The 23175-nt window shown below is 45.3% G+C and overlaps 1 protein-coding gene across 1 annotated transcript in view; it reads left to right on the top strand.

Moving 5' to 3' along the window:
- The first annotated feature begins 905 nt into the window (after positions 1–905).
- LOC137633661 (flagellar attachment zone protein 1-like) overlaps positions 906–23175 on the top strand; it is a 31768-nt gene continuing 9498 nt past the window's right edge. The window contains exon 1 of the mRNA XM_068366188.1: positions 906–1098. Coding sequence (XP_068222289.1) covers positions 906–1098 — 193 coding nt within the window. The remainder of the gene's footprint in view (positions 1099–23175) is intronic.

Below are 23175 nucleotides of genomic sequence, written 5' to 3'. Positions count from 1 at the left end.
TCACCAAATGTTCAGCTGGGCTCCACAAGGCACTAGAAGAGTTGGAAGACCCAGAACTCCATGGCTGAGGACTATGAAGTGCAAAATAGGAAATGATGAATGGAGAAGGATTGAATTAAAAGCTCAAGATAGAGACGACTGGTGAAATCTTACCGAAGCCTCTAGTGTCAATAGGAGATTATGATGATGACCTTACTTAGTCATTTTGAAAAAGTGTTTTGTTTATGTCCAACATTTATCACTGGCTTCATTAGGGGAATCTTAATACCATATGCCACAATGATCAGTGCTTATGCTCCAACTCTTGATGCTGAAGATATTGTAGGTCTTTCTATGCTGACCTTGATAGAATACTTACATTAGTCCCTAGCCACGTCAAAGTGTTCCTCCTTGGTGACTTAAACACCAGAGTTAACAGACTCTCATTTATGGTGAAATACAATCGGTAGACATGGAGTAGGTAAGATCAATACAAATGCAACCCTTCTCCTATCCAAGTGTTGAGAATTCAACATATGCATCACAAATACTATCTTTATGTAAAGGAACAAATATAAGACTAACTGGAAACATCCAAGGTCCAAACACTGGGACTTACAAGATTATATCATTGTAAGACCCCGTAAAGATGTAATGATCACAAGAGCTGCCCCTTTCACAGACTGCTGGACTGACCATCGTCTTGTTTACTCAGTGACAAAAATAAGTCTTGAAAAGACTGTCAGGAAGAGACGAATGATGAAGAGAACCAGATTTACGAACGAATGTCTGTATGACTTCTCTGGAAAACAATTACATCAGAATGGCCTTAGCAATAATCTTTCAGATGAATATCCCCAGATATTAGAGGACACTGAGAGAGTCCCAAAACAAGAGTGAGGGACAGCTGCTCAGAAACAATTGGGATGAAAGATAAAAAACAAGAGGACTGGTTTGATGAAAATGATGAGGAAGACACAAAGCCAACAGATGTAAAAAGAAAGGCTCTGATTGATCAACTGAACAATCTCACCTCAGAAACTAAAAGACAAAAGCATAGACAACTGAAAGATGATGTTCAAAGATCCACAAGAAGAAATGAAAATGAGTGGCGGATAAGCAAGTCTGAAAAAATGCTACAAAAAAAATTCTGACTTTCAGCACTGCAAGAGCACTGTATGGTTCCATCTCACAATGACTAGCTCCATTAAGAAATGAAGATTGCACTAGAATCCTCAAGGGTGAAATAGAGATCCTTAATTGGCGGGAAACACTTCCAGGAGTTATTGATTAGAGATCCTGTAAGAGATGAAAATGCCATTAATACTTTTCTCGCCAAAAACGAGCTGCCCACCAAAAGGTGGGGTCTTGGAGAATCTGCCCACTGAAGGAAGATGTCTCTCTATGCCCAATAGAGTGTCTTGAGGTCTATCTTTGTAGAACTTCAGACTTCAAGGAAGGACAGCTCTTCCGAGGTAAAACCTCAGGATCAAAATCTATCCCTAAAATAACTGAGAGCAATGCTCACCTACTTATTCGCAGAGCAGATCCTGACAGCTCACCCACAGGTCATGATCCTAAGAAAATTGCTTCTTCACGGAACTTATTCCAACACTGTATGAAGCAAGTACATGAAATAAAACATGTTGTGGTGGCTGCGGGTAGTGTTAAAACACCCGTCGTCTAGCGCTGCGATGAACAGTGAACTGCTTTGGGACTTGACAGTGCATCGGGTGCATGGGTACATTTACCCTCGAGTGCAAATCACAACGATGATTACCACACTGTTCCATATAGGTGCATATCTGACCGATAACACCGGGGCCGAGTGAACGTTGCGTCACGGTGTTCATGCATTTCCTAAATCTGTACGAATCAGTCAGATTTGGTTTCACGTCTCCATTGAGTGGCATCACTTCGATGAAATTACATATTTTCTCTTGTCGAAAAAATATGTAATTTCATCGAAGTGATGCCACTCAATGGAGACGTGAAACCAAATCTGACTGATTCGTACAGATTTAGGAAATGCATGAACACCGTGACGCAACGTTCACTCGGCCCTGGTGTTATCGGTCAGATATGCACCTGTATGGAACAGTGTTCATCATCGTTGTGATTTGCACTTGAGGGTAAATGTACCCATGCACCCGATGCACTGGTAAGTCCCAAAGCAGTTCACTGTTCATCGCAGTGCTTAGACGACGGGTTTTTCAATACTACCCGCCGCCACTACAACATGTTTTACTTCATGTACTTGCTTCATATAGTGTTGGAAGAAGTTCTGTGAAGAAGCAATTTTCTTAGGATTATGACCTGCGTGTGAGCTGTCAGGATCCGCTCTCCGAATAAGTAGGTGAGCATTGCTCTCAATTATTTAAGGGATAGATTTTGATCCTGAGGTTTCACCTCGGAAGAGCTGTCCTTCCTTGAAGTCTGAAGTTCTACGAAGATAGACCTAAGACACTCTACTGGGCATAGAGAGACATCTTCCTTCAGTGGGAAGATTCTCCAAGGACCCCACCTTTTGGTGGGCAGCTCGTTTTTGGCGAGAAAAGTAGGATCGGGGAAAAGGTTCAGTTCTCCCTCTTCTGTGAACTGAATATGGCCTACATCCCTGATAGGGCCAATATTTCACTAACCCTAGCCCCTGAGGCTACTGCAAACAGAAAATTGACTTTCTGTGTTAATTCCTTTAGAGTACAATCCTCATTGTTTAGGTTCGAAGCATAGTGCAAGACTTTGACCAACGACCATGTAATGGGCTTTGGAGGGGTTGCCGGCTTGGGTCTAGTGCATGCTTTGGCACCTTAAAGAAGGTTTCGCTTATGAGGTCCGTCTCAAAGGCATATAGAAGAGGTCTAGTCAGGGCTGACTTACACGCGATTATCGTAGTGGAAGTCAGGCCTTGTTCAAGTAGGTAAAAGAAGAGAGACAGAAACCTGTTGAAATTTCTGTTGGTCCCCTTGTTTTCACAAGGGTTACCCCTTTCTTCCAATACAATTCACATTGTCTCCTGGTTGGACTTTACTTGTACTCTACAATGAAGTCGGCTTCATTCTTCGAGATCCCAAACTTTTTGTTCGCTGCTAGGGCGAAAAAATCATGCGATGTAGGTTGTTAGTTCTCGAGGGTGAAATGTAACAGTCGACCTCTGCACCAGTTTGGATAAAACTTGGTGCGGCAGAGGAAACAGCTACAGTTTCAATTCTAGAACTAGAGGAAACCAATTGTTTTTGGGCCATTTGGGGGCCACTACAGGAGCTGTTCCTCTGAAGGATCTTAGCTTGTCGAGGACTTTTAGCAGTAGATTGGTTGGTGGAAACAGGTAAATTCGATTCCATCCGTTCCAGTCGAGAGACATGATGTCTATCGCTTTTGCTTAAGGTTCTCGTAAGGGGCTACATAACGAGGTAGTTTCTTCTTGTCGCTCGTTGTGAAGAGGTCGATCTGCAGTTCTGGGACTTTTATAAAAAATAAAGGAGAATGAGTCTGCGTCTAGGGACCATTCTGTCTCTATCAGCATTCGCCTGGATAGAGCATCCGCCGTCACATCGGGGAACCCTTGAAGGTGAACTGCTGATAAATGCCATCTACTCATCCTTGCCAGGCGGAAGATGGCTAACATCACGTGATTATTGTGAGGTGAACTCAAGCCTTGTTGATTTAGACATGTTACTGTCACCTCGTTATTGAGGGCCAGTCTGATGTGGACTGTTCTGCGAGGGGATAGTCTCTTCAACGTCAGGAGGACTGCCATAGCCTCCAAGATGTTGATGTGAAAGTTTTTTGAACTGGATTGATCAATTTCTTGGCCTTTCATTTCATGCGAATGGCCTCCCCATTCTTCCAGGGAGGCGTCCGTGTGTATCACCACTGATGTTTGTGGTGGTTGCAAAAGAATTGTCTGTGTAGGCTCTTATTCGTTGACCACGGCCTTATTAGCGTGCGCAATCGGGTCGGTGTCAACCTTGTTGATCTCTTCGAGCATTTGATGCGTATCTTCTCCAGACTCCTGACGCATCCTTTAGCTGTGCTTCTAGCACCGGGTCTGTCACTACTGCTAACTGGAGAGAGCCCAGTACTCTTTCCTGTTGGCGTCTTGAAATCTTCTTGCGTTGGATTAGTCTCTTGACAGTTGCTGCTATTTCTCTCCTCTTCTTTAATAGAATGGAGAGGTGGTGTGACTGCAAGTTCCCATGGATTCCTAACCATTGAAACTTGTGAGCTGGAGAAAGGCAAGACTTCTAGCGATTGGACATGAAGCCCAGATGTTCCAGGAACTGGATCACCTTTCCGGCCGCTTGCAGACAAGTAGTCTTGAATGCTGCCCGCACCAGCCAATCGTCCAGGTATACTACTACTTGTACTCCTTTGGAGCTTAGTTGCTGGACGATCGTGTCCGCTAGCTTTGTGAATACCTTTGGGGCTATGTTTAGTCCAAAGGGCATGGCTGTGAAGACCTATTTTGTCTTCTGTAGCCTGAATCCTAGGTAGGAGGAGAGGTGGCGACTGACTGGTAGGTGCCAGTAAGCATATGCCGGTCTATTAAGACTGTGTACGCCCCTTTTTTGGTAGAAGGGTCCTTATGTGTTGCAATGTAAGCATCCGGAACTTGTTCTCAATGAACATGTTGAGTGGAGACAAAACAGCCTTCCCTGGAATTTCGATTGGACTTCACTTTTCTCATTACCTCTTATTCAAGAGTTCTAAGGTATATTCTTCCGTTAAGGGGGTGGAGTGTTGGAAGAATTTTGGAAAAGTGGGGTGGATTTTTGTTCTATTCCCAACCAAGTCCATTCGTAATTTGGCTGTGGACCAGGGATCAAAGGTCCAACGATCTCGAAAAAGGAAAAGTCTGCCTCCTACCAGAAACTTCTCATTGTTTAGAGGTTCCTGAGGACTTGTTTCCGTGACCGCATCCTCCTCCACCCTTGGGGGTTTCCGGAGGATCCTCTTTTTGGGCCCTTACCTTTTGGAGAGGCAATGACTTCTTGGACCACTTCCTGTGGGAATGCGTCTTCGCCCCAAATACATGATGAAATCAGTTTTCTAGGTTCGTGTTTCACCGTTGTTGCGGCAAACACATGCTCTCTACAGGTCCTTTTTTGACCTGAGAAAAGCATACAAATCCATCATAAGGGTGGGGCGTTACTTAAGGCCTGCACACATTTCCAAGCAGTTCCGATAAGACAGGAAGGCAGCAGGACTATCTTTCGTCTCCTGTTCCCTTCTCAAAAGATGGTTTGGCAACTTTGGAAGGTTCTCATTAAACTGCTGGCCTGCTATCTCCGAATCCAACATCGAGACGGAGAAGGTTAGACGCACCTCTTTCCATTTCTCCTCACAGGTGGGCATAGCTAGAGATAATGGTTTGCATTTCTCTAGGATTGGGCAGGGTTTGCCCTCTTCGACTGCTCTCATGACACAGTCTAGGGCTTTCCCCGAAAGGGGGAAGGCTCTGGAGGAAGGAGCAATGAAGGTTGGGTGCTTCTTGCTCGATACTGAGACTCTGGAGTTGATATACCTGGCTCCTTTCTGGGTCTTGGTAAGGATGGCTTGTGCCTCGACATGTTCGAGGACAATGACTTCCTTTGGTATAGTCTCCTCGCGGGATGTAGGTTCATCTCGCAGTCTCACGTAGCAATCTGGGTACGCTGAAAGCGGGGCCAGAATTAAAGCTCTTCAAGGGGATTGGACCCCAACTTCTCGGAGATATAAAGCTTCCCATTCATCATGGGCATGTGTTCCGTCTACCTCCGGGGGTTGGTTTGGAGCACTGAGGGAGGTCAGATATTTTAAGGGGCTTAGGGGAGCCCCTGGAAGCGCCAGGGCGTTTCCTTTCCTGTACCTCTCTCTTCATCTCTTTGAGATCTTGCTTATTCTCCTCTTGTTCCTTCCAGAACAGTGTCAACATCTGCTGGATCGACTCTAGGAGCATTTCGCTCCTGCCGACCTGTCTAGCCAGTTGGGGAGTTGGGGCTGAAGAGGTTGACGGCCTAGGTTGATATGCCGGCACAGTGAGCTGAGGGACCTCAGTCACTGTTGAAACGAATCTTTCTTCCTCCATGAGTGGTTGAACCACTCCTTATTCAGGGCCTTCTTGCAGTAGGTCCTGTCCGGTGTCAATGGACACCTCTGACATCCGATCTTGGTGGATATCCAAGCCTTGCAGTGCCTTGTTGATATCCGCATCCACTGTCCGTTGGATAGAGGGAGACTGGACCTGTACCTGAGGCACAAACGTATTCGATTGAGCCTTAGGGAACAGTAGGTACTTCAGAGATTTGTTAGGTAGGTAAGGTCCCGGAGTTCTTCTCGAAGCCTCATACTCACCTTTGACGGGTTGCCCTTGCTGTATCCCTTGACTCCATAGTGTCAGGGATATCTTTTACAAAGCCGTCGGTCTGCAAGGTCAAGCGATTGGTGCAACCCTTCGGGTCGCAGAACCTCAGGGATCCAGATACGATGCAGCAGGGGGCATGAGACTTGTACATCGTAGGCCCACAAAGTTCTTACTCTTGTGATTGCAGAACACAACTGTACCCTTCACCATTGGCTCCTCCTGTAGGGGAAAAAAAGGGTGAAATGAGTACTCAGTTGTTTATATCATTGATATAAATGCACAAGCTGAACAATAGTATTATTTACTATTTTTAATAGCTTAGGATAGTAAGCTAGAAAAGAAGTAGGAAAGACATATCTGTATTTCCTATCCAGGCAATTGCTGTGACCTCTGTCATTATCAATATTATTAAATTCCTGATTAGGGAAAATACGGAGTGGAATAACTCTCGTACGTAGAGCCGGAGTCAGTGAATATTTACACTAACTCCTCCACTTGTAGAATATTAATACTGAACGGTAATAATCAGTATCCCGATGATCTAGGATTCATCAGGATGTTGAAGGAATACTTCACCTCAACATTTTATTCAGTCTCAGCAATAGACTGTGAAAGGATACACAGAGTATGTTGGAAAGATTTATACTACTGTATCATTGTATACTGTAATTTTTTAATTGCTGCATTGTTATACTGCAGGAATACTAGCTACTGTATTGTATTGTCATACTGTATACTGTAGTTTTACCGGTATACTACGGGGGCTAGGCTAGTGTAACTGATAGGGAGAGAGAAAGGATGGGAAGGACGACTCCGTATTATCATAGTTTAGTACATTAATTAGGAGAGTAGGGGGCTACTGCCTTCTACAGCCTTCGTCCCGGAATGGGAATTCTAATGGAAGGGGAGGAATGCATTGATTCTAGCTTACATCCAGCCACAATTTCTGTTGCCGGCTGTACTGCCGGTTACAAGGTTTGTGGATGGCAGTCCAAGAGAGGACTGAAGAATTCTCAACAGTATAATGGGTTTCCCACCAGCAGCCGTCAGGGCCGGCTCAACCTTTCCCAAAGCTTTGCTTCCGTTAGGGAGTTGGTCGAGGCGATAACCTAACTGCCGTTTGCAGGAACACGGCCGGTAACCCAGTCAGCCCGGCAAGCGGGGATGATTGTAGAATACCGGCCAAAGGACATTTGTGACGGCTAGGCCGGCACTAAAGGACAGAAGGGGGAGGGAAAGGGTCTTATATTTTACAGAGGAGAAAGGTGGCGGCATGTATGGCGTCTACTTTCGGCTGTAAATCAAGGAAGCCTAGCTTCCTATGCCGGCGCTGTCACGGGCGGCAGGGTAATAACAATTCCCCTGCCGGTGACATTGCCCGATATAAGACACCTCTTCTAGTCCACAAGGGAGAAAGGAGGCGGCAATTATGCCGTCCACTTTCGGTTGTAGACTAGGGTAGCCTAGCTTCCTGTGTCGACGTCATAGCTGGCAGAGGAATAACAATTCCTCTGTCGATGACATTGAGGGCTACAAGACAATACACCCTGAGTTACTGTCATACTTCGAAGCCGGGATACTCGCCGGCAAAGAAGATAGACAGTAAAACACTATCCATGTCAAGCCGGAGTTAACTACTCGTTGGCGATGACGGAAGATAGGGTTGCTGCCTGGGATGGCAGCACTCAGGGGGGGAAGAAGGGTTTATCCTCTTTTCTCTAAAAGAGAAGAGTATCGAATTAAACCAATAATTCTAGGGGATATATATATCCCCGACCGAATTAATAGAAACGATACTACAGGTTAAACAATGGGATTAACGTTACTATCGTATACTAAACGGGTTAGGCTACGAGTGATACCACCGAGGTCCTATCGTATACGAGAAACGTTATAATTAGAAGAGGAAATATTATATGTGTATGTGCAATCTTCATCCAGTTCATCAACTCTTGCAACTGTCGACGTAACGGAACTAGATTCTTGTGTTCTTGAGTTGAAGTCGAAGCAACTGGGGACGTGGATTTCAACACGATCCTCACCGGAGGTCTCGCGCCAGTCGAATTATCTGTCGTATGCGAAGTCGAAGGACAATTTTCGACAGATTGATGAGTCGAAGATCTTGACGAACTCAGAATCGGTTGCTCCACAACAGAGTCGAAGGCAGCTCTCGCTGTCGTAAGAATACGAGGCGAAGTCCATGTAGCTACGCTACACGACGGGCGAGAGATATCAACTAATCTATTCCTCTTCAGAGGGGGCGGAGAGAACCCCTCTTCAGTCGAACATCTCTTCAACGGACGTGAGACTAAAGATTACGCCACTTACGTCGTCTAACCGGCGCCGAATCACTCGCACTCTGTCGATAACTGGTTATCGAACGACACACCTTTCCAATGGTGTTTAGTCGAATCCTGCTGTCGCACCACAGGATCGACGGAGGAAGCGACTGTCTGTGGGCAAACCGCGATAGTCTCCCTTGGACCTCTGGTATGTCTTCTCCCCGAGGCGGGGGAGCAGGACAGTGACCTTCGTCTAGGACAGTGATTCTTAAACTGGGGGGCGTGCCCCCTAGGGGGGCGCCAGGAGCTTTCAAGGGGGACGCAAGTAGTTAAAATAGTAACCATGAAAATAAAAATGTAGTAATTATGATGTCTTTAGTTTTACAATACTACATAAATATGGATAAATCAATTACTAAGGAGGATGTGTAATATTTTTTGATGTGGTCATGATCCATGAATGATTGTAATAAGAGTAAAAATTATGTTTATTTTTGCAGTAATTAGTATTTTTTCCAGTATTTTCTATCAATGTAATAACTGTATTCTCTATAATGCTAAAAGTTTAAAAAAAAGATTATGATAAAATTTTGTTTCATCATAATATATTTATTTTACCCATTTTCTATGAACAATGTTTATTTTATTGAAATATAGTACAGTGCATTCCAATGAAGAATCAATAGGAATGAAATAAAAATCTATCATTCATTAATATACTCACATAAACAATGAAGTATATTAGCATACAAAAAGCAACATGACAAATTCGTAGATAATTTGTATTTTTCCTAACTATATAAACCTTAGCTATTTACATGGGGTAATTACTTCGGCGTAGCTGAATGATGAGCCATAAAAGTTTTTTTAACGAAGGTTTACTACCCCGCCGCTAGTTAGCGGGGGTAGGGAGGGGTAGCTAGCTACCCCCCCCCCACACACACACACACACCGGTGAATGCTTCACTTTGCTTAGAGGTAGGACTTATCTCGGGGGACAGGGCTGGCGGGCACCTATGTGTAAATAGCTAAGGTTTGTATAGTTAGGAAAAATACAAATTATCTACGAATTTGTCATTTGTTCCGTAACTGAAATACAAACCACGCTATTTACATGGGGTGACTCAACCCTTAGGAAGGGCGGTAAGTCCCCTGCCATACTGGCTTTGACTTGCCCGGGGACCCCAAATTCAAGTGTGTAAGTACTCAAGAAATAAGGGGTCCCTGCTCCTCACTGGCAGCTGTGAAACTGCTGCGGCCTACATAAGCTGTGTGTGAAGGTGAGAAGTGACTCGTCCTAGGAAGTTGACCTGGAGTTCTTCAGATGGAAATCTAGGCTAGGACTCTCCCAATACCACCTCGTAAGGGTATGGGGACATGACAGTATTACATTTAAATACTAGGAACACAAGGGAGCATGGCTTACCTGCAGAGGTTCGAGGTCAGCTGTGCAGAGAACCCAGGATGCTGCTTTCTCCAAGGGAGGAGAGGATGAAGAAAAGAATAAGGGCCAGACAGATCTTTTCATTCACGCACACTAAAACCGGGTAACAATGACCTCAACATTTTGCTACTTGTCCATTAAGGAGCCTGAGGTTAGACCAGCTGTTGTGCAGCCACCACAGGGCCGATAGAGAACGTATCGAGCCTCCTGTGTGTCTCGTCTTGCAGGTAGTGGGCCGTGAAGGTGGTCTGACGCTTCCACACCCCAGCTTGAAGGACCTGCATCACTGAATAATTCTTCTTGAAGGCCAGGGACGTAACTATGCCCCTGACATCATGCGCTCTAGGGCGACGTGATGGAGGAGGGTCAGGATTCAAGGCCAGATGTATCACCTTGCGAATCCAGGCCGAGATGGTATTCCTGGTGACCCTCCTCTTCGTCTTTCCGGTGCTCACGAACAAGGCTCGCACCTGGGGACGAACTGCAGCTGTTCTTTTAAGATACAACCTCAGACTCCTCACTGGGCACAGTAGGAGATGGTCTGGGTCATCTGTTACAGAACGGAGACTCGAAACCTGGAAAGAGTCGAACCTAGGGTTCGGCACTCCCGGATTCTGAGTCTTCGCAACAAACTCCGGGACGAAGCTGAACGTTACCTCCCCCCCATCCCCTTGAATGGGCGATGTCGTACGAGAGACCATGTAGCTCACTGACTTGCTTGGCTGAGGCCAAAGCTAGCAGGAAAACCGTCTTCCAGGTAAGGTGGCGATCAGAAGCCTGGCGTAATGGTTCGTAGGGAGGTCTCTTACAAGACCTGAGAACTCGAACCCCGTTCCATGGTGGAGGTCTCGCTTCTGACTGAGGGCAGGTATGTTCATAACTCCGTATGAGAAGGGAAAGTTCCAGCGAGGAAGAAATGTCCATTCCTTTAAGTCTGAAAGCAAGACTTAAGGCTGAGAGATAGCCTTTCACTGCCGAGACTGAAAGGCGCATTTCCTCCCGCAGATACACGAGGAACTCCACTATTGCTGGAATAGTGGCATCAAGGGGAGAGATACCCCTTCCACGACACCAACCACAGAAGACTCGCCACTTCGCCTGGTAGACCCCTGCGGATGACTTGCGCAGGTGACCAGACATCCTGTTCGCAACTTGTTGCGAAAATCCTCTCTCTATGAAGAGATGCTGGATAGTCTCCAGGCGTGAAGTCGAAGCGAAGATACGGCTTTGTGGTAGATGTTGGCGTGTGGTTGTTTGAGTAGCTCGTGACATGGAGGGAGTTCTCTCGGAACCTCTGTGAGGAGTTGCAGAAGGTCCGGGAACCATTCTGCGTGATGCCATAGCGGAGCTATCAGGGTCATTGAAAGACTGACCGATATTTCGGTCTTGTTGAGCACCCTCCTAATCAGACAGAATGGGGGAAAGGCGTACACATCGACGTTGTCCCACCATTGTTGGAAGGCATCCTGCTAGAGAGCCTTGGGGTCCGGGACTGGGGAGCAGTACAGCGGGAGCTTGAAATTCAGCGCTGTAGCAAACAGACCCACCGTCGGGGAACCCCACAAAGTCAGGACTTTGTTGGCTACTCGAGGATTGATTGATTGATTTAAAGTTTTCAGGCATCCTGACATCTAAGGTCATTGACGCCGGTAACATTTAATTTATGTATACAAAAATAAAAAATAAAATAAAATGTTATTTTTATTAGTAAAATAAATTTTTGAATATACTTACCCGATAATCATGTAGCTGTCAACTCCGTTGCCCGACAGAATTCTATGGAGGGATACGCCAGCTATCACAATACTAGAAGGGGGTGTACTTACCAGCGCCACCTGTGGCCAGGTACTATAGTACTTCTTGTTGACACCTCCTCAATTTTTCCTCGGTCCACTGGTTCTCTATGGGGAGGAAGGGAGGGTCAATTAAATCATGATTATCGGGTAAGTATATTCAAAAATTTATTTTACTAATAAAAATAACATTTTTCAATATTAAACTTACCCGATAATCATGTAGCTGATTCACACCCAGGGGGGTGGGTGAAAACCAGTGTACAAGATTAAAGGATAGCTAAGTATCCCATATTTCATATAACAGTTATCTCAAATAACAATGAAATAATAAGTACCTGGTAAGGAAGTCGAATTGAACCGTTACTCTGCCTCTTTTTTAAGTTCGTCTTCCTTACTGAGCGCAGCGTTCCTCTTGGAGGCTGAATCAACTCAAAGGTGCTAAAGTATATAGGGCTGCAACCCCTACTAAAGGACCTCTACACAACCTCTAACCCAGGCGCTTCTCAAGAATGAATTGACCACCCGCCAAATCAAAAGGATGAGGAAGGCTTCTTAGCCTACCGTAACAACCATAAAAACAACAATAAAAGCATTCAAGAGAAAGGTTAAAAAAGGTTATGGGATTAAGGGAATGTAGTGGCTGAGCCCTCACCTACTACTGCACTCGCTGCTACGAATGGTCCCAGGGTGTAGCAGTTCTCGTAAAGAGACTGGACATCTTTAAGATAAAATGATGCAAACACTGACTTGCTCCTCCAATAGGTTGCATCCATTATGCTCTGCAGAGAACGGTTTTTATTAAAGGCCATCGAAGTAGCTACGGCTCTTACTTCGTGGGTCCTTACCTTCAGCAACGCAAGGTCTTCCTCCTTTAAGTGAGAATGGGCTTCTCTAATCAGAAGCCTTATATAATACGAAACCCCGTTCTTGGACATGGGCCTCGAAGGTTTCTTGATGGCACACCATAAGGCTTCTGACTGTCCTCGAATAGGTTTAGACCTATTAAGATAATACTTGAGAGCTCTGACAGGGCAAAGAACTCTCTCTAGTTCGTTACCTACCATGTTGGAGAGGCTAGGTATTTCAAACGATCTAGGCCAAGGACGTGAAGGAAGTTCGTTCTTAGCTAAGAATCCGAGCTGAAAAGAACATGTTGCAGATTCGGTCGTGAAACCAATGTTCTTGCTGAAGGCATGAACCTCACTGACTCTCTTAGCTGTTGCAAGGCAGACGAGAAAAAGAGTCTTGAGGGTAAGGTCCTTGAAGGAAGCTGACTGGAGAGGTTCGAACCTAGGTGACATAAGGAACCTTAAGACTACGTCTAGGTTCCAGCCTGGAGTGGATAGACGACGCTCTTTAGAAGTCTCAAAAGACTTAAGGATGTCTTGAAGGTCCTTGTTGGAAGAAAGGTCCAAACCTCTGTGGCGGAGAACTGAAGCCAACATACTCCTGTACCCTTTAATCGTAGGGGCTGAAAGGGATCTCTCATTCCTAAGATGTAATAGGAAGTCAGCTATTTGGGTCACAGAGGTATTGGTAGAGGATACTGCATTGGCTCTACACCAGCTCCGGAAGACTTCCCACTTAGATTGGTAGACTCTACGAGTGGAAACCCTTCTTGCTCTGGCAATCGCGCTGGCTGCCTCCTTCGAAAAGTCCTGGGGACGTCGACTAGCCATTGAAGTACCTCTGTGAACCATTCTCTTGCAGGCCAAAGGGGAGCAACCAGCGTCAGCCGTGTCCCTTCGTGCGAGATGAACTTCTGAAGGACTTTGTTTATTATCTTGAACGGTGGAAATGCGTAAAGGTCGAGATGGGACCAGTTCAGCAGGAAAGCATCCACATGAACTGCTGCAGGGTCTGGAACTGGGGAACAGTACAGCGGAAGTCTCTTGGTCATGGAGGTGGCAAACAGATCTATGGTAGGTTGACCCCACAAGGTCCAAAGTCTGTTGCACACACTCTTGTGGAGGGTCCATTCCGTGGGAATGACCTGATTCCTTCTGCTTAGGCGATCTGCTGAGACGTTCATGTTGCCCTGAATGAACCTCGTGACTAAAGTGAGGTTTTGACTTCTTGACCAAAAGAGGAGGTCCCTTGCGATCTCGTATAGGCTCCTCGAATGGGTCCCTCCTTGCTTGGAGATGTAAGCCAAGGCTGTGGTGTTGTCTGAGTTCACCTCCACCACCTTGCCTAGCAGGAGGGACTTGAAGTTCAGCAGGGCTAAATGAACTGCTAGTAGCTCCTTGCAGTTGATGTGGAGCGTTCCCTGTTCCTCGTTCCACGTTCCCGAGCATTCCCGTCCGTTCAAGGTCGCACCCCAGCCCGAGTCCGATGCATCTGAGAAGAGATGAAGATTGGGGGTCTGAATAGCCAACGATAGGCCCTCCCTGAGAAGGAGATTGGTCTTCCACCACAAGAGAGTGGTCTTCATCTCTTTGGTGACTGGGATAGAGACTGCTTCGAGAGTCAAACCCTTGTCCCAATGAGCTGCAAGATGGAATTGAAGAGGGCGGAGGTGGAGTCTCCCTAGCTCAACGAACAGGGCCAGCGATGAAAGGGTCCCTGTGAGACTCATCCACTGTCTCACCGAGCAACTGCTCCTCTTCAGCATGCTCATGATGCAATCTAGGGCTTGGCTTATCCTTGGGGCCGATGGAAAAGCCCGAAAATCCTGACTCCGAATCTCCATTCCCAGGTACACAATGGATTGGGAGGGAATGAGCTGAGACTTTTCTATGTTGACTAACAGACCCAGTTCTCTGATTAAGTCCAAAGTCCAGTTGAGACTCTCCAGACAGCGACGACTCGTGGAGGCTCTCAATAGCCAGTCGTCTAAGTAAAGGGAGGCTCTGATGTCCGATAAGTGGAGGAATTTTGCTATATTCCTCATCAGATGCGTAAACACCATAGGAGCTGTGCTTAGGCCAAAACACAGGGCTTGGAATTGGTAGACAACCTTTCCAAAAACGAATCTCAGGAAAGGTTGGGAGTCTGGATGAATAGGAACGTGAAAGTAGGCATCTTTCAGGTCCAACGAGACCATCCAGTCCTCCTGCCTGACCGCTGCTAGGACCGACTTCGTCGTCTCCATCGTGAACGTCTGCTTGGTGACATACGCATTGAGCGCGCTGACGTCCAGCACCGGTCTCCAACCTCCTGTCTTCTTGGCCACCAGAAAGAGACGGTTGTAGAAGCCCGGGGATTGATGGTCCCGGACTATAACCACTGCCTTCTTCTGTACAAGGAGCGACACCTCCTGGTGCAACGCTAGCCTCTTGTCCTCTTCTTTGTAGTTGGGAGAGAGGTTGATGGGAGATGTGGTCAGAGGGGGTTTGCGGCAGAATGGTATCCTGTAACCTTCCCTCAGCCAACTGACAGACTGGGCGTCTGCACCTCTCTTTTCCCAGGCTTGCCAGAAGATCTTGAGTCTGGCTCCTACTGGTGTCTGGAGATGCGGAGAGTCAGTTTTTTCCCTTAGAAGCCTTGGAACTTTTTCTAGACTTGCTCCTGGAAGAGTCTGGACGGGAGCTTCCTCGGCTGGGGGCTCTACCACGAAAGGGCGGTATGAACCTCGTAGCAGGAGTATCAGCCACTGGGGTGCGATAAGTCCTGGGGACTGAGGTAGCAACCTTAGTCTTACGAGCCGATGAGGCCACAAGATCATGTGTGTCCTTTTGTATCAGGGCAGCAGACAAGTCCTTAACAAGCTCTTCGGGGAAGAGGAACTTCGAGAGCGGAGCGAAAAGGAGTTGAGACCTTTGACAAGGTGTGATGCTGGAGGAAAGGAAGGTACATAGCTGTTCCCTTTTCTTAAGAACCCCTGACACAAACATCGAAGCAAGCTCGCCAGATCCATCTCTAATGGCCTTATCCATGCAGGACATTAATAGCATGGCCGAATCCTTGTCCGCAGGGGAGGTCTTCTTGCTGAGGGCCCCCAGGCACCAGTCTAGGAAGTTGAACATCTCAAATGCTCTAAAAACACCCTTCAGGAAGTGATCAAGGTCTGAGAAGGTCCAGCAAACCTTAGAGCGCCTCATTGCTGTTCTACGAGGCGAGTCTACCAGACTTGAGAAGTCAGCCTGGGCAGAGGCAGGTACTCCCAAGCCTGGTTCCTCTCCTGTGGCATACCAAACGCCCGCTTTAGAAGTGAGCTTAGTCGGAGGAAACATGAACGAAGTCTTTCCAAGGTGTTGCTTAGTCTGCAACCACTCCCCTAAGATCCTTAACGCTCTCTTAGAGGACCTTGCTAGGACTAGCTTAGTATAAGTAGACTTAGCTGGCTGCATGCCCAGCGAAAACTCAGATGGCGGAGAGCGGGGGATAGCAGAGACAAAGTGGTCTGGGTATACCTCCCTAAACAGAGCCAAGACCTTACGAAAGTCAATAGAAGGTGGAGAAGACTTGGATTCATCCACGTCTGATGAGGGATCCAGGTGTGCCGCCTCATCATCAGACGCCTCATCACCAGAGTGTAGCGAAGAGATCGGTAAGGTATGCTGAACAGCAGAGTCAGCACGAGCTGGAACAACAATATTTGTGGTTTCCTCTTCAAGACTCTGTTGAGGGAACACCTGAGGCTCAGACTGCAAAGGCTGATCAAAAGAAGTAGCAGAAGGTAGGCGCATGGGTGGAGGAGGCTGACTCCTAGCATGAGTGTCTGAACTCAAGGGTTGCGCTTGCTGAGTGGCTGGCGGATGCGCAGTAGCAAGTTCCTGAGGAACGAGTTGAGGTTCCTGAGGTGTGAGCTGTGAGCGATGAGGTAGTGGCTGCGCAGAACACAGTAATTGTCTCGCGAGTTGAGGTTCCTGAGGCGCAAGGCTAAGGTGTTGTGCTTGCCTTGAGGAGGGTTGAGCTCGCTGCAGCGAGAGCTGAGGAGACTGACTCATGGATGGGAGAGGTTGTTGTACCTCAAGAGAGTGTTGCCTCACTGGTGGAACTGCAAGTGGAAGCGGAGGAAGTAAGGTATAAGCTTCCTGTTCCCATTGCTGAGGTTGCCTTAAGGAAGGCGGAGGGAGCTGCACACCACTGGAAACAGTAAACTCAGAACGTGGTAAGGTATCCTGAGGAGCCTCAACATCGTACGCCTGGCAGGCAGTACTGCGGACAGGCGGAGCAATCGCAGGAGGAGGTGTAACCTTCTCAGCCTGACACTCACGCATCAAGACCGCAAGTTGTGACTGCATGGACTGCAGTAGAGTCAACTTGGGGTCGGCAGACACTAAGGTCTGCTGAGGTAAAGCCTTAACAGCAGAGATCTGTTGTGGCAGAACCTTACTCCTCTTAGGCGGAGTGCATTCAACTGATGACTGCGGCGAGTCAGAGCTGATCCAATGACTGCAGCCCGGTTGAGTTCTTGAGGTCTGGACTCTGCGTTTGAGTGGTCTTGAGACCTGAGTCCAGCGTTTCTTCCCTGACAATTGATCAGCAGACGAGTAAAAGACGGGCTCAATCGTCTGCAGGTGGGAGTGACGGTCTCTGGAAGACACGCCCGCAACCACCGAGGATACTTCTGTGCGCCGATCAAGGCCTGCCGAACCCTTTTGCCCTTCGACATTGCTTCTCCCCTGGGCTTGGGAGCTTGCAAGAGGTCCCGGACTGGGAGGACGACTGGCACGCACAGAAGTATCCTCACGCACCACACTGACACTGACACTAGCACTTGGCACTGCACTGACACTAGCACTCGTCACAGCACTGGCACTAATTCCACCCACTGCACTCTTGACCTTAAGCTCCTTGACTTCGGCCATAAGAGACTTATGATCACTAACTACTGACTCTACTTTGTCACCTAAGGCCTGAATGGCACGCAAAACAACAGACATATCAGGCTGAGGGCAAATAGTAGGTTCGGGGGTAGCCACTACAGGGGTAGGAAAAGGTAGGGGATCATGAGGTGAGGAAAAAAGTGAAGAGTGAGAAGAACTCCTCCTAACTCTCTCTCTCTCTAACTTGGTTGAATACTTAAGAAGACGGACAAAATCAAGTTCCGAAAGTCCGGCGCATTCCTCACATCGATCTTCTAACTGACAGGGTCTTTCCCTACAGTCAGAACAAGCGGTGTGAGGATCTACCGAGGCCTTCGGAATACGCCTATTACAAGACCTACATCGTCTATGGGTGGGGGCTTGTGAAATGTCAGACATCTTGAATCAAAAGAGTTAGCCAAGTGGGGTTTCAAAATCAAGCAAAAGATCGTTAACCGTTTAATCAGGACTAAATAATAGCTATCTAAGCTAATATAGAAGTTTTCCAGTAAAGCGACAGCCGAAATCTGAGAGAATACTTCACCAAAAGCCGTGAAAATACTCGAAGATCATAAGCGTATCCCAGAACGTCTTGCCGGAAGCACGACAGAGGAAAAATTGAGGAGGTGTCAACAAGAAGTACTATAGTACCTGGCCACAGGTGGCGCTGGTAAGTACACCCCCTTCTAGTATTGTGATAGCTGGCGTATCCCTCCATAGAATTCTGTCGGGCAACGGAGTTGACAGCTACATGATTATCGGGTAAGTTTAATATTGAAAAATAAAAAATAAAAGAGTATTCAATTAAAATCATAAAAGTTGAATGTCATAAAAGTTGAATGTCATAAAAGTTGAATGTCATAAAAGTTGAATGTCATAAAAGTTGAATGTCATAAAAGTTAAATAGTTTTCAGAAGACCTGCATCTGAAATAAATCTAAAAATGCCACTTGCATAGTAGGACACATCATTTCCAAGAATCTTGGCAAGGATGAACCTGCCACCCTCACCTCAAGCCTCAAACAAATATCTATTCCTTAAGTTGTTATAATTGGGGCATTCGGTCAACAAATGCCTCACTGTTAGAGGTACTAAACAGTCGTCACAATACGGTTGGTGTTGGCCCTTCAGCAGAAACTCGTGTGTCAACCGAGTGTGACCAATACGGAGACGACAAAGAGAAGTCTCCCATTTTCGGGGCATCATATTATACCTCCAAGGAGATATGACATTTGTTACCTCTCGCATTTTATTCCCATCTAGGCTATCCCATTGCTGTTGCCATTTATTGCAAACCAATTTCTTGATGTCAGGTAAGAAATCATTACAGGGAATGGGATACCTTCTTGGCAGCAACTCGGATGCAGCCTTCTTAGCCAGTGAATCTGCCTTCTCATTCCCACACACACCTACATGTGCTGGAACCCAACAAAATTGAACTGTTATACCTCTCCGTCCAATAATAAAAAGCCATTCTAAAATCTTTAAAACTAGAGGATTATTAGAATTAAAAACTTCTATAGCTTGAAGGACACTCCTTGCATCACTAAAAATTGTAAAATTACCCTCCTTCTCCAACGCTATTTTCTCAAAAGCGGTTAAGATGCCATACAGTTCGGCAGTAAATATGGAAGCGGTCAGAGGAAGTGCACCTCTACAATTAAAACCATTACTATGTACACCAAATCCAACGCCAGCATCAGATTTGGAGCCATCAGTATAGATAAAAGTTGATCCTCTATGTTCTTTAACATGTTCATTAAAAAGAGACCTGGCTTCTAGGTCTGACATATTCTTCTTATCTCCAATAAAATATTTACAAAAAGATATCTCTGGTAACTTCCATGGAGGCGTTGATGATACCTTGAATGGAAGTACCTTATTTCTAATTATATCCAGACTATTTAATAATCATTCCACCCGAAAGCCATAAGGTTGAGGAGATTTTGGGTGCAACTCAAAGTATGATGCGTGTCTTACAAGGCTTGCAGTCTGAAAGGCTAGAGAGTTAGGGCGTCTTTGCAATCTAAACCAATACCGAATAATGGAAGACATTCGTTAAAGGTCTAGAGGTAACTCTCCAGCATCAACAAGGAGACTTGTGATAGGCGAGGTTTTAAAAGCTCCTGTAGACAATCTAATATCTGCATGATGTATCGAGTCTAATATTTTTAACCGGCTTGGGGTGGCTGAAGAATATATTTCACATCCATAACTAATTTTGGAAAAAATTAAGGCCTTGTATAATTTCAAAATAGTAGTGCGGTCTGCCCCCCATGATGTATGGGACAATACTTTTAAGATATTCAGAGCTTCAACACATTTAGCTTTTAACGCTTATAAGTGAGAAACCCATGAAAGCCTACAATCAAATATCAAACCTAAAAATTTAGCTTCACTTGCACATGGTATCCGTTGACCTTTAATGTATATATCCGGGTCTGGATGTACTCCCCGGATACGACAAAAATGGACAATGGTAGTTTTACTTGTCGAGAACTTAAATCCATTCATGTCAGCCCACTGGATAATTTTATCAATAGAGAGTTGGATTTTTCTCTCAACCATTGCCATTCTAGTGCCAGCAAATGATATTGAGAGATCATCCACAAATAATGTTGAGAGAACATCCCGGGGAATGACTGAGGATATCCCATTAATTGCTAGTGCAAACAGGGTTACACTCAGCACACTCCCCTGAGGAACTCCTTCTTCCTGACACTTACTCTCTGATAGAGTTTCCCCCACTCTCACTTGAAAAACTCTATGCGAAAGAAATGACTGAATAAATAGTGGTAGTTCTCCTTTTAATCCCTAGTTCATGAATTGTTTTAAGTATACCATATCTCCATGTGGTATCATATGCCTTTTCAAGGTAAAAAAAAAACTGTCACATGGTGCTGTTTGGAAGCAAAGGCTTCACAAATAGAAGACTCAAGTCGTATCAACACATCAGTCGTTGAGTGCATTTTTCGGAATCCACATTGAATTGATGATAAAATACCTTTCTTTTCAAGGTACCACATCAGCCTTGCATTGACCATCTTCTCCATGACTTTACATAAACAAGATGTCAATGCAATAAGACGATAGTTTGCTGCTAAAAACTTGTCTTTACCGGGTTTTAAAAAGGCTAAAATAATGGCTAGTTCCCAAACACTTGGGTAACTATGATCATGCCATATTCTATTAATAATGCTTAAAATAAATAGCTTTGTATTAAAATGTACATGTTTAATCATTGCATATGGAATTCCATCGGGTCCAGGGGCTGTATCATTGCAATGAGAAAGTGCGGAATCAAATTCTCTTTCAGTGAAAGGAGAATTATTCGACTCTTCCCTTCTTGTTGCAAAATTTAAAATTTTCTTTTCTTCAGTGCTCCTATACTGGTGACCAGGGGCTCCTTCACACTTGCTGGATACATTTGAAAAATGATTAGCCAGGGCATTGCTAACATCATTAGCTTCAGTTACATACTGGCCATTCACCCTCAACACTGGTGGTGGGTTGGGGGTGAATTTGCCAGCTATCTTTTTTACTTTCCTCCACACAGAAGATGGTGGTGTTCTACTGTTAATGGAGGAAACAAAAGACATCCAAGACTGGCGCCTTGCTTCTTTCATGGCACGACGGAACTGTGCTCTACATTTCTTGTACATAATTAAATTCTCATCAGTTCTGCGTCTACCCAATCGTGTTAGAGATCTTCTTGTAGCTCTGTGGAGGGCAGTTAGTTCTGAAGACCTCCACGGGACTGGTCGTCGTTTGAATAACCCTGTTGTTTTGGGAATTGAATTGACTCCTGCTGTATGAAGAGTTCCATTCAGTAAGTCTATGGCATCATCAATACTTTCAAACTGTTCTGCTCTCCCTTCGATTTCACTTAGCTCAGAAAATTTAGCCCAGTCCGCCTTGTCAAGATTCCATCGTGGCGATCTCTGTAAAGGTGGACCATTGTTGGTGTTTATAATGATTGGTGCATGATCACTAGTATGCCAATCATCTAATGTTCTCCAATCGAAGTCAAGAAGGCAATTAGAGCTTACAATTGATAGGTCAATACATGACAAGGTACCTGTCTGGACATGAAAGTGTGTGGGCTCTCCTGTATTAAGAAGTCCCACATCTTCATTTTCCACAATTGATGACATGATATTTCCCCTTGTGTTTGCTAAAACATCACCCCACAAAGGATGTCTACCATTCAAATCTCCAAGTAAAAGAAAAGGTTGAGGGAGTTGTTGAATCACCTCCACTAAGTTATCATACAAAATGTTATCATTTGGAGGCAAGTACAGAGAACAAATTGTATATTTTCGCCCTATGTCAATCTGTACAACCACTGCCTGCAGAGGTGTACGAATAGACAGAGAAACTTGGGGAACATCTCGACGAACGTATATGAGACTTCCGCCAAGGCTCCCCACTTGATCATATGGTGTCCTATAACTAATATATTCGCGAGGACAAGGGGTATTATGATCAAGTTTGCTCTCCTGTAGACAAATAATTATGGGGGAATGCTCATGAATAAGGAGCTTTAGTTCTTCATATTTGGCCCTTAAACCCTGACAATTCCATTGCAAAATGGAGGAAAAAACTATGGTTTATAATTTGGTAGACCCCTTGGATGGAGTCTTCCCATTAGCAGTTTTTGATCTAACACTATTTTTAGGTGGTTTTATTAAAGAGGGTCTTGATAGATTGGGTTTAGCATTTATGATTTTCTTTTTGCCTTTTTGATCTGATTGTTGAGGAGGTTGGTGGACCTCCACTTGAATTTCAGATTTATTTAAATTGACTTCCAGATCAGAAATATCAACAGACAAATCATCATATTTATTTGACGTCGTAATTTTGATATTTCTTATGGAAGGGGGCGAGAGAGATGGAGGTCTCTCTCTTTTCAGATTAGTAGGTTTTGAGCTACCAGGTTTTTGCACCTTCCCCAATACAGGTGCACCTGGTAACTTGGTGTCAGGTGGCATCTCCATCAAATCAGGCAAGGACATGGCCTGAGAGAGGTTAGTACTATTGTTGGTAATGGGGAACAAAGGCTGTACAGAAATGGGCAATGACCCATTTTTAATACACTGTGGCAGAGCCTCAGAAGGCAATATGATTACCTTGTCATACAGTACTTTATTATCAGAGGTTGTATTTTTTTTCTTAGGGTTACTGGCAGTGCTAGGTGGGGTTGATGTCTCCCGTGGTAAATTTACCTTTGATTTTAAGGCCTTTGCATAGCTGGTTGATTTATTCAACAGTCTTTTTGCATGTCCCACACTTATGTGTTCTAAACTTGATTTGTTTAGGGCAGCTTCCTCCAACTTATACAGTTCGCATCTCCTATCAGTTGATTTATGATTCAAATTGCAGTTTGAACACCTGGCCTCAAGTGTACATTCTCCATGATAAGTTTTGGAGCAAATACCACACATTTTTCCATTTTTGCAAACTTTGGATGGGTGTCCAAATTTAAAACAATTAAAACATTGCAGGGGCTTTTGTTTGAAAGGCCGAACTTTAATCCTTTCATTTTCAATAAAAATATGGAAAGGTACATCAGCATC

The sequence above is a fragment of the Palaemon carinicauda genome, chromosome 1 (genome assembly GCF_036898095.1).
Source record: "Palaemon carinicauda isolate YSFRI2023 chromosome 1, ASM3689809v2, whole genome shotgun sequence".
In the NCBI taxonomy this organism is placed as follows: Eukaryota; Metazoa; Arthropoda; class Malacostraca; order Decapoda; family Palaemonidae; genus Palaemon; species Palaemon carinicauda.
Note: the sequence above shows the minus strand (reverse complement) of the source record. Positions and strands in the feature narration are given on the sequence as shown.